General features: G+C 40.1%; 1 protein-coding gene across 1 annotated transcript; it reads right to left on the minus strand.

Moving 5' to 3' along the window:
* Positions 1-12,708: 12,708 nt before the first annotated feature.
* Positions 12,709-17,089, minus strand: LOC109056507. Its single transcript, XM_042768255.1, has 7 exons — positions 14,797-17,089; positions 14,390-14,481; positions 14,079-14,129; positions 13,618-13,987; positions 13,333-13,509; positions 13,021-13,109; positions 12,709-12,835 (listed from the first exon to the last, which is right to left on the minus strand). The coding sequence occupies exons 1-7, from the start codon at positions 17,087-17,089 to the stop codon at positions 12,806-12,808; spliced, it is 3,102 nt and encodes a 1,033-aa protein (XP_042624189.1). The 3' UTR covers positions 12,709-12,805.
* Between the last annotated feature and the right edge of the window lie 298 nt (positions 17,090-17,387).

Here is a 17,387-nt window from a genome sequence, read left to right on the forward strand (position 1 = left end):
AATGTAATTGCAGTAGGCCTAAATTAAACTTAATTTACTAATTGTACATCAGATTTTAATTTATTATATATATATATATTATATATATATATTAAATCCGGGACATTTACGTACTTTCCGCATAGACATATATTTATTATATTAATGCCTTGTCCAAATACCCACACTTGCGGTCTTGGCCACTTGAGAGCGCGTGCGCAGACAGGAAGTAAGTGCGCAAGACTGTCCAAGGGTGCGTTTCCCAAAAGCATCGTTAGCCAACTATGGTCGCAAGTTCCATCGTTACCAACATAGTTCAATGATCCGGTGTTTCCCGAAACCATAGTTCAAACGAACATTCGCAAACTGCATCGCAGACTCGTGTCGACAGCTCTTCACCTGTGGTTAGAATCATAGGTCGTCATGAGTTTGCTGTGTCGACTTCGTTGATTGCGCCGCACCTGGGCTGTGTTCTATTCAGAGTTATCGACCCTATGCCCTATTCCTTTCGAAGATTTCACCATCCACTTTGAGTGATTTGGAAGAAAGTTGTGGGGCGTATATCTTACCTAATTCACCTTTATATATATTTTATCACAAATTCAGTTTGAAACTATATAGCAGCATGGTCCTCGCAATTATTCTCCCTTCGAAGTGCCCTTTGAAAGGATTAATCATGCCGATTGGAACACAGCCTTCATTTTGTTTGTCGTTTTGTGTCTCCCAGCAGCCAGCTATCACCAAAGCCATGCACCCTCTTCAGCCACCTGCAAACTGCAGAAGTGGCCCACACAAAAGAGTCATGTGTGCTTCCAAGCCATTTTGCTACAATGTCATTGAACGTCCCCTTGTGATCACACACTATTTGAACATTTATGGCTGGATATCCCTTCCTGTAAAGGGCTCTTACAAGGGCTCATTTACCACAGGGTTTGACACTGGGATAAGGGTGTCATCAGTGATGCCAATAACTCTGGAGATGTTGTCAATACTGTTGATTGGCCAGCTGGATTTCTTCAGGAGTTTGGGGGGAAATCAGGATGTTCCTCATAAGCTGTAACAGCAAAGGTGTTACTGCTGTCACAGTTTTGCTGACTGAAGATTTGCTGAGCCCCAGGCCATCACCCACCACCTCCATAAAATTTCCAACAGCATAATAATGCAGTGTAGCTAACAAATTAACTTAAGGCGTTGTTTCTTCTTATTGCCCTCTGAAAATGTGAAGCCTGATGTTAGAGGCCCAGGCAGGAGGGGGCCTGATGTTGAAGGGTCAGACTGGAGAGGGCCTGGTATTAGAGGCCCAGGGTGGAAAGGGGCTGATGTTGGAGGCCTGAACTTTGAAGGCAAAGGCCCTGTTGATGCACATGTATCTATACCTCCAAGGATCCTTCCAATGCAACAGGCCCCAGGATGGCCAAAACGTGCCGCAGCCCTCCGTTTTGTCACACTTGCGAAGTCCCTCCACTTATTCCTGACTTCTTCTGGGCTTTGTTCATATCCATAACCAGCATCATTTATTTTTTGAGTGATTTCTGCCCAGATTTTATTTTTTTGTCAGTATTTGTAATGCAGTATTTTTTCAGCTTTGAAAATAGCTGGACTTTATTATTTTCCACCTCCTCCAAAAGAACAGAAATGTCATGCTTTGAAAATTGTTTTTTTTTTTTTTTATGTCATTTTCATTAACACATGGCTGAATGGCAAGAAGACTTACATATTAAAATTTGAACAAAATAAGCAACAGGTGTCCACAACACTACATCACAGTTTTTTAAACACCCATGTATTTTTTTCAACTGTGCTAGGCCTATCAATATTAAATAAGAAATGGTATTTATATGAAATTGTGAAATTATAGACATTGGGATCAGAAAAGAGCACATTTTTAAATCTGTGTGTGTATATGTAGCCTATATAATACAGTCGTGGCCAAAAGTTTTGAGAATTACATAAATATTGGAAATTGGAAAAGTTGCTGCTTAAGTTTTTATAATAGCAATTTGCATATACTCCAGAATGTTATGAAGAGTGATCAGATGAATTGCATAGTCCTTCTTTGCCATGAAAATTAACTTAATCCCAAAAAAACCTTTCCACTGCATTTCATTGCTGTCATTAAAGGACCTGCTGAGATCATTTCAGTAATCATCTTGTTAACTCAGGTGAGAATGTTGACGAGCACAAAGCTGGAGATCATTATGTCAGGCTGATTGGGTTAGAATGGCAGACTTGACATGTTAAAAGGAGGGTGATGCTTGAAATCATTGTTCTTCCATTGTTAACCATGGTGACCTGCAAAGAAACGCGTGCAGCCATCATTGCGTTGCATAAAAATGGCTTCACAGGCAAGGATATTGTGGCTACTAAGATTGCACCTAAATCAACAATTTATAGGTTCATCAAGAACTTCAAGGAAAGAGGTTCAATTCTTGTAAAGAAGGCTTCATGGCGTCCAAGAAAGTCCAGCAAGCGCCAGGATCGTCTCCTAAAGAGGACTCAGCTGCGGGATCGGAGTGCCACCAGTGCAGAGCTTGCTCAGGAATGGCAGCAGGTAGGTGTGAGCGCATCTGCACGCACAGTGAGGCCAAGACTTTTGGAAGATGGCCTGGTGTCAAGAAGGGCAGCAAAGAAGCCACTTCTCTCAAAAAAAAACATCAGGGACAGATTGATCTTCTGCAGAAAGTATAGTGAATGGACTGCTGAGGACTGGGGCAAAGTCATATTCTCCGATGAAGCCCCTTTCTGATTGTTTGGGGCATCTGGAAAAAATGCTTGTCCGGAGAAGAAAAGGTGAGCGCTACCATCAGTCCTGTGTCATGCCAACAGTAAAGCATCCTGACACCATTCATGTGTGGGGTTGCTTCTCATCCAAGGGAGTGGGCTCACTCACAATTCTGCCCAAAAACACAGCCATGAATAAAGAATGGTACCAAAACACCCTCCAACAGCAACTTCTTCCAACAATCCAACAACAGTTTGGTGAAGAACAATGCATTTTCCAGCACGATGGAGCACCGTGCCATAAGGCAAAAGTGATAACTAAGTGGCTCGGGGACCAGAATGTTGAAATTTTGGGTCCATGGCCTGGAAAACTCCCCAGATCTTAATCCCATTGAGAACTTGTGGTCAATCCTCAAGAGGCGGGTGGACAAACAAAAACCCACTAATTCTGACAAACTCCAAGAAGTTATTATGAAAGAATGGGTTGCTATCAGTCAGGATTTGGCCCAGAAGTTGATTGAGAGCATGCCCAGTCGAATTGCAGAGGTCCTGAAAAATAAGGGCCAACACTGCAAATACTGACTCTTTGCATAAATGTCATGTAATTGTCGATAAAAGCCTTTGAAACGTCACAGAAACAACTGAAACAAAGATCTAAAAGCAGTTTAGCAGCAAACTTTTTGAAAACTAATATTTATGTAATTCTCAAAACTTTTGGCCACGACTGTATATTGCAGAACAAATGAATGATTCGTTATTACTCGACTCCTACGTAACGTCATTTCAAAAGCATAATTCGAGTCGAAGAAAAGAAACGAAAAAGAGATTTGATATGTGGCTTATGAGGGATTTATCACTCAAAGGTAGAGTTCTTTTGTCCAAAACTGAGGGGCTGTCTCATTTAGTCTATCCTGCAAAGGTGTTAGATGTACCAAAATCTTGTATTAAAAAAATCGATTCAACCTTATTCAACTTTATATGGAAAAACAAGTCACACTATTTAAATAAAAATATTTTATGTAATTCTTATAATCAAGGAGGTTTAAATGTGCTTGATTTTGGTACTTCTAATACAATCTTCAAATTGAACTGGATTAAACGCTATATTAAGCATACTGATAAACTATGGTATATCATTCCAAATCTTATTTTTGAAAAAGTTGGTGGTATAGAGTTCCTTTTAAAATGTGACTTTGAGGTTAACAAGCTCCCCATTCAGCTATCCAATTTTCATCGACAGGCTCTTTTATGTTGGCTTCTTATATACAAACATAACTTCTCCCCTCACAAACAGTTAATCTGGAATAATACAATTGTTAAATATAAGAATAAATCAATTTTCTATGACAATTGGATTAAAAACGATATTCTAATGGTCTCACAACTGATGAATAATGAGGGTTACTTACTAACATATCCTGAATTTTTAAACATATTTAGGGTTCCAATAACTCCAAGGGAGTATAGTATTGTCTTTGATGCAATTCCAGAAGGTTTATTGAGACTCTTGAGAGGTAGTAGTGAACCTCATAAGCAATCAATGAATAAAAAACAGGTTTTGTTAAACGGAATTGATATAAAAGATAGTAAATGTAATAATAAGTTCTTCAGATGCTTGGTTCACTGCCCTGCTACGCCTCGAAATAAATATTTTTGGAATGAACTTTTTGGAAATATTAATTGGAGATTGATTTGTACTTATAATAATAAATACTGTATTAATAATAAAGTTTTTGAAATATACTTTAAAATTATACATAAAATTTACCCAACAAATGAGTTCCTAAAACGATATAAAAATGACCTTTCTGAATCGTGTACATTTTGCAAAAAGGATACTGAAACTGTCTTACATCTTTTCTTTGAATGCATGTATGTGAGGTTTTTCTGGATTGATGTGGAATATTTATTTAATATGTTGAGTGGAATTAAAATTTGCATAGAGAAAAAGGATGTTTTTTTTATTATGACAAAAAAGATATAGATAAAAGTCACAGTTTTGTGTTAAATCTTATTTTATTACTTGGTAAGTTTTACATAGGCTACATAAATGTAAATGGTCTGAAAGGATACCCAATATCTACCATTTAAAGGCTGACATGAAGATTTACTTTGAAACACTGAAAGGACTTTCAAACCGCAAAGCATTAAGAACTATGGACATTATCAAAGAATTAAATTTCTCTTCTTTATTTTAATTATATATGTATACCCCTTTCCGTTATGTTTTTTTTGTGTGTGTGTGTGTGTGTGTGTATGTGTTTTTTTAAATGTGTGAATCGAATGTTCGTTAATTTCATTGATATGAATGTTACCTTTAATGTTCTTCATGTCTTATGATGATTTGTAATCATTTAGAATATTATTTGTTAAATATTTGGATTTACTGTATTACTTTATGTGTAATTCTGGAAATAAAAAAAATAAAATAAAAAAAAGTCGAAGAAAAGATTAAATAAAACCAAATTACTGTAGGTGGCGGCATGTGCTCATGGCTCCAGTCAGCCATTAGACCGAAGAAAAAGAAGAACGACAGCTCAAACCAAAGAGTATAGAAGCCAAGAGGCGAAACTCAATAGAACGCTCCATAGCAACAGTTGCCCCCATGACGTGACGGCGCGGCCGCCATTATGGACTGAAAACTGAAGCAAAACGCCGAGAAATAATGGGAGTCAATGGCACTGAAAAACTTAACATAACAAAAAATTAACATAACTTAATTTTTTTCTGGCCGTCATATCTAAATATGAAAACAATTTAAAATACATTAATGAGGATGACCGACGTTAAATGACAGAAAATATACGTCTATATGTGTCGGTTATGCATGGCCTAATTACCCTTAGGAAAATAAAATTTTGGAACAAAATATTACTATAGAAGTACTATAAGACTACTATAGAAATACTATAGCGGCTCTAGGATATTATACAGGTATTACAGAGCATAACATACTTCTGTGATGTTCTGTAATACCTCTATAATATTTTTAAGCTGCTATAGTATTTCTATAGTAGTCTTATCGTACTTCTGTAGTGTGTCCCAAATTACTATAGGCCTAGTATTCCTGTAAGATTACTATAATATTTTGTCCCAAAATACTACAAGATTCCTATAGTACTTTTTCGTAAGGGTATGTTCCCCACCGAATCGGCTTCATTAGCCTTCCACTTACGGTTTGCAAAGATACAATTATAACATTACTGCAAACCTTTAATCTATCAATATTTATGTTCTATTATGCATTTTCCTTGTTATATGAATAACAGAAATTCATGAAATAATATATATAGGCAGACACACAGTAATAAGATTTATTCAAATGTTGATTTTGGCATTAGTGAACATCACCATATATATGATTTGGAAAAATAAATAAATAAATAAATAAAATTATAAATGAGCATTTCTAAAGACAGTTCATCTTTTACATAGAATTTCACAAAAATATTAACAACTTGTTTTTCAACATTTTCAGTGAAAGTGCACACAGTGAACGTTTCAATGGCAAGAACAAAAACAATCTGTGAATGTCCTATTACAGACGGAAAGGTACAAAAAAGATGTGCAATCTAGCAAGTGCACACATGAACTATAAACAGTACTAAAATGGAAGTGGTGCCATAAGATCTCAGTAATTAATCAGACACCACCATCTATTGTGTGTGCATTTGTGCATGAGAAGTTTGTTTGTATTTTTTTTTTCTTTTTGTGAGAGAAGAGGCATTGACATAGAATGGAAGCATTAGTCAAAAAGGTGTATAATCTAGCAAATGCACACATGAACAAAAAAGAACTCTGACCATCTTTCGGAAACTAGTGTACTACTAGCCAGCTACTAGCCAGTTCAAGTTTTCTATAGATTTCAAAAAACGAACAGCAAAACCTCTACACTGGTAGAGATTTAAACAAACAAACAATAAATATCAGTTCAAGTTTTGTATAGATTTCTAAAAATGAACAATAACTGATTGAAAGAACTGATCATACGATGAAAGAACTGATCATATGATGATTTCAGCAGCTTTCAGTCCATAATGGCGGCCACGCCTCCGCAGCGCCATCTACAGACTGTTACCCATAACACAACAGAGTTTCGCCTCTTGGGCTTCTATACTCTTTGCTTAGGTCTCTGCAGAGCAAAAGTGGGCGTTTATGACCTTGTGGGTGTTTTCAAACTGCTGGGTGTTTCTAAATCATGCAATCAAAATGATCCCCCTTACCTAACCCCACCCCTAAACCTACCATCACTATGACGTCAGTCAATCAGGTATCATGGTCTAAAAACACCCTGATCTGGTAACTCCCATTACTTTCCTGCAGAGACCTATACTTGCAAACCAACGTAGTTTGATAGAGGCTGTTTCTCAATTCCAAGAACGCAAAGAACGCATATTGAGAAACAGCCAGAGTTTGAACGATGGACCTGCGACACAGGTGCCATGGTTTCGGGAAACAGTCGTGACTAGCTAGTTCGTTTCCATAACGATGCATCGTACTATGGTGGTTAATCAGCGAGTTTCGTAGTTGTACGGGAAACGCACCCCAGATCTTAAAAACGCCAAAGTGCAGTGCCCTTAACGCACACTAAATCCACACTCTCTCGAATACTGCTCCGGAGCGGCATTCAATGCTCAGTGTATATCCCATCATGCATCATGTTGTGGAAATAAATCTAAATATATTACATATAATTTGGTAGTAAAACAAAGTGCTACTTTAGTTTTATTGGTGCAAAGGTGAGTAGCCTATATTTATTTTGTACGTCATTTGCAACTGCTTTTTATGCAACGCGTTTAATAACACATAGTGTAATGTTTAGTGAGTTTGTTTTTTTTTAAAATCACTGTCTTAGTACATTAAGCCACATTAAGCGGTTTCTTATAACGGTTTTCTATGGGAGGAAAAGGCTTAACGTGTTATTCAACGCGTTGCATTCATATTCTTGGCTCATCTGATTTTTTTTAGATAGTATACTTTATTAGTATGATGTTTAGTGATTTTGGTCTGTTAATATCACTGTCTTAGTACATTAAGCCACGTTAAGCGTTTTTCAAGTTATTTTTTTATGTCAAATTCAAAAGTTTATTTTTATAAGCTTTTTCTAAATTTCTAATTAAAACAATGGAATACAAATAAGTTCAAATAAAATCAGTAGGCCTATTAACAAAATTAATTTGCACTACAGAGGTGACACAAATATAGCACAGAGGAGACCAAAATGCTCAGTACAGTAGTGTGTTAATTGCCTCCTTATTTAATTGTATGAGTTATGACTATATTTTAATACATGTCTTCCCCCTTTGCCTTCCCCTTGACATAAGCTCCTTTCGGATCTGTGAAACCACGCCAATGTTGATGTGGACCAACAAATTCTCACACAGCTCTCTGTAATGACACCCGAGTCTTTCAAGTTTCATTGTACCACTTTCCCTAATTGCAGATTCAGTTATTAGATCTGTCAGCATTAATATTTTTATACTGAGATTTATTTTCTTTTTTTTGTGTGTTGAAAATAAATCTCAGTGTTTTGTGTGTACACTGTGTACACTGTAATACTGTGTAAAATTCTATTTTAGAAATGGTTTTTATTTTCTGCGACAACAAACAAAATCTGACAGTGATAATCTCAGGTAATGATTATGTGCTTTATTCAATGTTAAAAGTGTCTAATGTGAGTTTGAATATTATTTTGCGTGATCTTTATAGCCATAGTAAAAGCAACAATATATATTTTACCTCAGATCTTGAAAATAAATTTGGCTAAAGCAAACTTGCGTTAAAACTGTGAACTCACTGCGAACCAACTTCCATAACAAAGATGGTATCACTCACTCACTCACTCACTCACTCACTCACTCACTCACGCAAAACTGTTCAGTCCATTCTATTTTCAGTGTCCACTTTTCTTTACTTCACACTTGCCATGTTTTTGCTGTCACATCGTATCTACACTGAACACAAAGCATCGCACATCATTTGAACATTATGTCAGCACATCATAAATAGAAGGAGTCAGTAGTTTTCTGTCCGGAATTTGTTGCGCTGCGCTGCGTCACATCCAGTGTAGACACGTCACAGATTATAATAAGTTCTATTGTATTTTGTTGCATCGCATCGCGCCTCTCGCGTCCAGTGTAGACACAATGTAAGTTAATGCTGCTTTCTGATGCTGCGTTTGAATTTTCATGCCACATTATTTGAAATTAGCGTGGGCTAAACATTTTTCTCTGCCTATTGAGGAACCCTGGTCTACACAAACTGTGCTATCAAACCGAAGAGAAATTTTGTTAATTTTCAGTTCATAGCTATTTGAGCAGTTGTATGACAGTAGTTAAAAGTAATATGACTCATAAGATTTGCCTTGCAAATAAATGCTATTACCCCCTCTCTCCCAGGGCCATTCTCAGACCAGTGTTGCCAACTTAGCAATTTTGTTGCTAGATTTAGCAACTTTTCAGACTACCCTAGCAACTTTTTTCCCAAAAAGCACCTAGCAACAAATTTAGCTATTTTTAAAATGTTTTTGGCAACTTTTGTAAAGTGACTCAAATGCTAAAAAAAGACACACATTTGCATGTAAATTAAACAAAAAGAGGAAACCATTGAACAGCTAGCCAGCCAAACAGTACATCAACCTGGAGAGTGCTAGAGAAAGATGCTGAACAGTACAAACATCAAATGTGCATTAAGTTGCTAGTTCCAAATGGTCAATAATAAATGTACATTTATGATACAGCATGTTATTAGCTTGTGTATATATAATTGTTGTTCAGTTAGGTACACTGTAAGAACAAAATATGTGGAAAAACTAAACTGTAACCTGAAAACACAAAGTGCATTGTGGAATTTAAAGAATATTAAAATTAAAAAATAAATACGTATTGTTCCTTCATATAGATTGTTGATTGTGTTTTATTTTTGTGGTGTTTTGTGTATTTAACAGTAAATTGTTTCCAGTACACTGCTTAAAACTATAATTGTTCAGAATGTGCAGTTTTACTAGTTATAAGAAAATACATGTTTATCTGTTCAATAATTCAATGTTGTAAAACGCTGTTTTGTGTAATGGTTATGCAATGACGTCATCACGCAACGACATCACAATGTCATTTAGCAACTTTTAGCAACAAATCGATCTTCCTATAGCAACTTCCCCTGAAAATTAGTTGGCAACACTGTCTCAGACCAGTCCATCCCAACACCTAAGATGAAGCTAAAAGGCGACCCGCTCCCTACGTGTTTTGCATGTCTCACTTATTTAACACACCGGATTCAGATCATGAGCTCGTTAGAAAAGAGCTCCATGAATGAACTGTGCTCTGGTCCCTATACAGTGTCCCTACATGGAACATTCATTCACTACTTCCTGTCACTGTAAGTCAGTATTTTCTCTATTGTTGGGCCTCTTCCAGCTCTAGTTGCAGTTTATATTGTTTTTTTAAATCCTGAAGGACTTACAGAAATGTTAGTACACTGTTGACAGTGAAAGAGTGAAAAATACTGCAGTACTCCAGAGTGTACAACTTAGTTTGCACATGGTTGTGTATTATTAATTTTCAGTAATTTCACTCACTCACTATTAAAAGACTAATGTAAACTAATGTAAACTAATGTAGGTGAAAAAGTTACCTGATACAGGGCTACAATATGTGTGTTTGTGTGTGTGTGTGTGTGTGTGTGTGTGTGTGTGTGTGTGTGTGTGTGTGTGTGTGTGTGTGTGTGTGTGTGTGTGTGAACCAGGACTCTCTCTCTTACTAAAAAATGTACATATTTCAAGCTTGTTGCATTTTGTATGTGTTTAAAACAACAACTCCCTGTATATGCCTCCTTTGCGCTACAATTGGATATGATCCGTTATGATTGGATGTAATTGGTTCCTGTATAAATCCCTTTTTGTGCGAGCTCTCGGTCTGAATTAAGAAAATGATGGCATGTGATTGATTCATGCAATAAATCCCACCTCCTGTTTTCGTGCGAACTTTCAGCTGAATGAAGAAATAAAACTTGAAATGGTCTGAAAAGTCCAATGGCTGTTGGACTTTCTGACTGCAGACCTCAGGCAGTACGGGCCGGCAGCACCATCACACTGAACACTGGGGCCCCCCAAGGATGTGTGCTGAGCCCCCTCCTCTTCACCCTGCTAACACACGACTGCACACCGTCACACAACTCCAACCTCTTTATTAAGTTTGCGGATGACACGACTGTGCTGGGTCTCATTAGCAACAGAGATGAGACAAACTACAGGAGCGAGGTGAGCCGCCTGGCCGGGTGGTGCAGTGACAACAATCTCTCTCTGAACATGGAGAAGATGAAGGAGATTGTTGTTGACTTCAGGAGAGCGCACACTCAGCATGTTCCTCTGACCATCAATGGTGCGTCTGTGGAGAGAGTGAGCAGCAGTTCCTGGGTGTGCACATCACAGAGGACCTCTCCTGGAACGACAACACCACAGCACTGGCCAAGAAAGCACATGAGCGTCTCTACTTCCTCCGCAAACTGAGAAGAGCTAGAGCCCCAGCCCCCATCATGTGCACCTTCTACAGAGGCACCATCGAGAGCATCCTGACGAGTTGCATTACTGTGTGGTCCTGCAGGAAGACTCTTCAACGCATAGTGAGAGCAGCTGAGAAGATCATTGGTGTCTCTCTCCCCTCCCTCCAGGACATTTATTGAACCCGTCTCACCCGTAAAGCCCTCTGCATTGCAGGTGATCCCACCCACCCGTCACACAGCTTCTTCAGGGCCCTCTGCTCGCTCCTGAACTTGCCCCCCCCCCTTCCCTCTTCTGCCCCAGGCACCACTGAACTATGACCCAACCCCCCCCCAGGTCCTTCCACTCCCCCCCCTCCAATAACATACAATAACATGCACCAGTCACTTTGTGCAGCATTGGTCTGCTCACTACCTCATTCAGCATAGAACTGATGTCATTCTACTACCTCTACTACTTTAATCAGACTGAATAAGTTTTTTTTTTTTTTTTTTTTTTTTTTTTTTTGCACTATACTCTTTTTATCTGCACTGTTTGTTCACCTCACTGGTTTGCACTCTATCTGCCATGTGCCGTGCACTGCTTTATTTAACTTTATTTTTATTTTTTTACATGCCCTTATTTGTATAGTGTATTTTAGATTTTAGATTTTAGATTTTAGATTTTATCTGTATCTATCTGTATGTATCAGACTTGACTTGACTTGAAAACATGATGACTTGAAAACGTGATGACGTGATGACATGTTTTTAGTGAGCATTGTTGTGATGAAATGAAAGATATATCTTTGTGTCTGTGGCAGTGTTTACAGAGCTTTTATGACGATGAGCTGAACATCAGTTCACAAATAAAAAAATATTGGTAACATTTTACAATAAGGTGTCATTTAATGAGTTAACTAACATGAACAAATTATGAACATTTATTACAGTATTTATTAATCTTTGTTTACATTAGTTAATACAAATACAGTTTTCATTGTTAGTTCACAGTGCAATGTTAAAACTAATGTTAACAAACATAACTTTTGGATTTAATAAAGCATTTAACAATGCATTAACTAAGATTAATAAATGCTGTAGAAGTAGGCTATTGTTTATTCTTAGTTCATGTTAACTAAAGTAGTTAACTAATGTTAACTAATGAAATCTTGTTGTAAACTGTTTCCAGAATATTGTTCAAATTGTTACTGCCTTAAGTTATTATTTTGGAATAAATATAAAAATGCATAAAAACACTATGAAATGTATAATTAGTATTAAAATATAAAAAATACAAAATAATATGAATAAAAAACAAAATAGAACTATATTTGTTTTCTTTTTAATGTGATATTTATTTACCCTGGAAAATGTGACAACATTAACTGTAACAGGGACACACACACACACACACACATATATATATATACATATATATATATATATATATATATATATATATATATATTTATCTTCTACATAAGAACATAACTTTGTGTTATTATTATCTTACTTTATTTATCTTTTTGGGGGGCTTGCAAGGATGTAAATGGAGCAAGCCCAAATTAAATGATGAGCCAACGGTACATGACAAGACATGGGCTGGCTGTGACAGGGAACATGGCCACTATATGACAGTTTTCTTCATATTTATGCCCTAAAAACCAAAGAAAAAATCAGGTTTATTATTTAGCCGTATTTTGACTTGGAAACATCCTGGAGTGTCTTCCTACTGTTAAAACTAATCATTAACATGTATGAGGATTCAGTATATAACCAACAAAAGGCTTTCAGAATCTTCATAATTTATATTAATCTCTTAAAATATTTTTACTTCAGTACCTTAAACCATTTATGGTGCAGAATCTTGCCCAAATCGAGTCTCTTTTTTGGATCACGCTGCAGGCAAGAGCAGATCAGTTGGCAGCACTCTGTACAGAAAGACAGGAGCGACAACTGATTATTACCTGTAACTTCATACCTTCATTATTTAACTTTTATTTTACTATAAACTTTACAACATGACCAGGGGTCAAAAATCTGAAAAACAATCCTGCATTATTTACACTTTTCTGATGCCTGTCTTGTTTCTTTATTCTCTTTTGTATGATTTAGAACTACAATCTGCTTCCTTTGTTGTCATGAAAATCTCACCTTGTGACAAGCCAGCTATGAACCAACGATTCAGATCGATCATAATCTTGTCGTGACTGTCTGGAAATGTCCCACATATAAGTGAGAACAAGAGCACTCCCAATGAATATACTGTCGCTGGTTCCCCGTGGTACTTGCCCTGTGATAGAAATTCAGGTGGACAGTACATTCGTGTGCCTGTAAGAAAGAGATTTTGTTATGTGCATTGCATTACCACGGCATTTTGTCTATGTGTCCGTTAGCTTGATACTTGAGTGATTCCTGTTCTATGGCTTCAATACATACCCATGAATGTAGTATAGGCCATGGTTTGAAGGAGGTCGCCGCACCCAAAGTCAATTAGTTTGACTTCCAGGGTGTCCTTGTTGATCAACAGGTTTTCCTGTTTGATGTCCCGGTGCAGCACTCCACGTTGGCAGCTCATATAAGCGGCTTGAGTTGCCTGCCGCATGATAACTCGAGCCAATACCTCGTCGATTCTGCCTCCGTGGCGCTGCACAAAATCAAGCAAGTCCTCACAGGGAACGGGCCGCTCCAGAACCATGATGTAGTATTCACCCACATCCTTCCAGTCCAGCAGCTGGATTATGTGGGGAACTCTGGGGCCTTCATTTGCAAGGATTAAAAGAGCGACTTCCAATGGAAGAGGTTCAGTCTAAAGGAAGAACAGTTTTTTTAATTGTTAGATAGAGGTGGATTCCCAAATACTGAATACAGTGACTCGGGGAAAAATACAGTCTACTTACAAAGTTGATATATTTTGTATCCTCTGATTTCTTGACGAACTTCACTGCCACCTGATCAACAAAAGAAAGAAGAATTTGTGTGAGAAATATTTTCAGTTAACCTTTAGAGGCCATATCATTGCAATCATTAATACAGACATGTAAAGTTTGTTAATATAATTTCAAAACAAGTACAGCATATTTAGTCCATCTGACAGTTTAAAATGGTGAATTGCTCTAAACGCTGGACATAAAATATACTAGGACTTGTAATAAATGCAAAGGGATGAAAATAAGAAATGACTAGCTAAGTAAAAAATAAAAAATGATACCTCAAGGCCATCCATCACACGCCTCCCTTCGTAGACGGCTCCAAATCCTCCTTGCCCCAGCATATTGCCGACTTCATAGTAGGAAAAGATATCTAAAAAAAGATAAATAAGAGTATTTGACATTAAAAATTAAGCAGTGACATGTCCTACATAGTTTATATTTATTTAACATAAAACTATATTAAACATTTTTTTTCATCTGATATCATTTACACATTCAGTTTTATGAGCTCAAAATAATTGAAACTCAATTTGGATATTTTTGGGATATTTTGTTAGAAGTACAATAAACTTACTAAAATATGATTTTTACATTACAACTTCATTTTCATCCACTCCCCATTAAGTGCATATAAAATCAGTATTAAATATAAACTTTAAAGTGCAAATTAATGACTGCTTCATACCTGAGCAAGGATCAAACAAGGAATTGGTGTTGCCTGAAGTTTGTAGAGCGTCCACGCTCCAGGCAGACTTGGCGCGGACTGGGGCATCAACACTACAGTCGGACTCGGTGCGGACTGGAGCTTGGAGGGCATTAACACTCCAGTCGGACTCGGTGCGGACTGGAGCTTGAAGGGCATCAACACTCCAGTCAGACTCAACACGGACAGGAGCTTGGAGGGCATCAACACTACAGTCAGACTCGGCACGGTCTGGAGCTTGGAGGGCATCAACACTCCAGTCAGACTCAACACGGACAGGAGCTTGGAGGGCATCAACACTACAGTCAGACTCAACACGGACAGGAGCTTGAAGGGCATCAACACTCCAGTCAGACTCAACACGGACAGGAGCTTGGAGGGCATCAACACTACAGTCAGACTCAACACGGACAGGAGCTTGGAGGGCATCAACACTCCAGTCAGACTCGGTGCGGACTGGAGCTTGGAGGGCATCAACACTCCAGTCGGACTCGGTGCGGACTGGAGCTTGAAGGGCATCAACACTCCAGTCAGACTCAACACGGACAGGAGCTTGGAGGGCATCAACACTACAGTCAGACTCGGCACGGTCTGGAGCTTGGAGGGCATCAACACTCCAGTCAGACTCAACACGGACAGGAGCTTGGAGGGCATCAACACTCCAGTCAGACTCAACACGGACAGGAGCTTGGAGGACATCAACATTCCAGTCGGACTCGGCGCGGACTGGAGCTTGGAGGGCATCAACGCTCCAGTCGGACTCGGCACAGACTGGAGCTTGGAGGGCATCAAAACTCCAGTCGGGCTCGGTGCAGACTGGAGCTTGGAGGGCATCAACACTCCAGTCGGACTCGGCGCAGACTGGAGCTTGGAGGGCATCAACACTCCAGTCAGACTCGACATGGAAAGGAGTTTGGAGGGCATCAACACTCCAGTCGGACTCGGTGCAGACTGGGGCTTGGAGGGCATCAACACTCCAATCAGACTCAACACGGACAGGAGCTTGGAGGGCATCAACACTCCAGTTGGACTCGGTGCTGACTGGAGCTTGGAGGGCATCAACGCTCCAGTCGGACTCGGCGCGGACTGGAGCTTGGAGGGCATCAACGCTCCAGTCGGACTCGGCGCGGACTGGAGCTTGGAGGGCATCAATGCTCCAGTCGGACTCGGCGCTGTCTGGAGCTTGGAGGGCATCAACACTCCAGTCGGACTCGGCGCAGACTGGAGCTTGGAGGGCATCAACACTCCAGTCAGACTCAACACGGACAGGAGCTTGGAGGGCATCAACACTCCAGTCAGACTCGGTGCGGACTGGAGCTTGGAGGGCATTAACACTCCAGTCAGACTCGGCGCGGACTGGAGCTTGGAGGGCATCAACACTCCAGTCGGACTCGGCGCGGTCTGGAGCTTGGAGGGCATCAACACTACAGTCAGACTCGGTGCGGACTGGAGCTTGGAGGGCATCAACACTACAGTCAGACTCGGTGCGGACTGGAGCTTGGAGGGCATCAACACTCCAGTCAGACTCGGCGTGGTCTGGAGCTTGGAGGGCATCAACACTCCAGTCAGACTCGGCGCGGTCTGGAGCTTGGAGGGCATCAACACTACAGTCAGACTCGGTGCGGACAGGAGCTTGGAGGGCATCAACACTACAGTCAGACTCGGTGCGGACTGGAGCTTGGAGGGCATCAACACTCCAGTCAGACTCGGCGCGGTCTGGAGCTTGGAGGGCATCAACACTACAGTCAGACTCAACACGGACAGGAGCTTGGAGGGCATGAACACTACAGTCAGACTCGGTGCGGACTGGAGCTTGGAGGGCATCAACACTCCAGTCGGACTCGGCACGGTCTGGAGCTTGGAAGGCATCAACACTCCAGTCAGACTCGGCGCGGTCTGGAGCTTGGAGGGCATCAACACTCCAGTCAGACTCGGCGCGGTCTGGAGCTTGGAGGGCATCAACACTACAGTCAGACTCGGTGCGGACAGGAGCTTGGAGGGCATCAACACTACAGTCAGACTCGGTGCGGACTGGAGCTTGGAGGGCATCAACACTCCAGTCAGACTCGGCGCGGTCTGGAGCTTGGAGGGCATCAACACTCCAGTCAGACTCAACACGGACAGGAGCTTGGAGGGCATCAACACTACAGTCAGACTCGGTGCGGACTGGAGCTTGGAGGGCATCAACACTCCAGTCAGACTCCGGCGCGGTCTGGAGCTTGGAGGGCATCAACACTACAGTCAGACTCAACACGGACAGGAGCTTGGAGGGCATGAACACTACAGTCGGACTCGGCGCGGACTGGAGCTTGGAGGGCATCAACACTCCAGTCAGACTCCACATGGAAAGGAGTTTGGAGGGCATCAACACTCCAGTCGGACTCGGCGCAGACTGGAGCTTGGAGGGCATCAACACTACAGTCAGACTCAATACGGACAGGAGCTTGGAGGGCATCAACACTACAGTCAGACTCGGTGCGGACTGGAGCTTGGAGGGCATCAACACTCCAGTCGGACTCGGCGCGGACTGGAGCTTGGAGGGCATCAACACTCCAGTCAGACTCGACATGGAA

Source organism: Cyprinus carpio, chromosome A12 (genome assembly GCF_018340385.1).
Source record: "Cyprinus carpio isolate SPL01 chromosome A12, ASM1834038v1, whole genome shotgun sequence".
Lineage (NCBI taxonomy): Eukaryota > Metazoa > Chordata > Actinopteri > Cypriniformes > Cyprinidae > Cyprinus > Cyprinus carpio.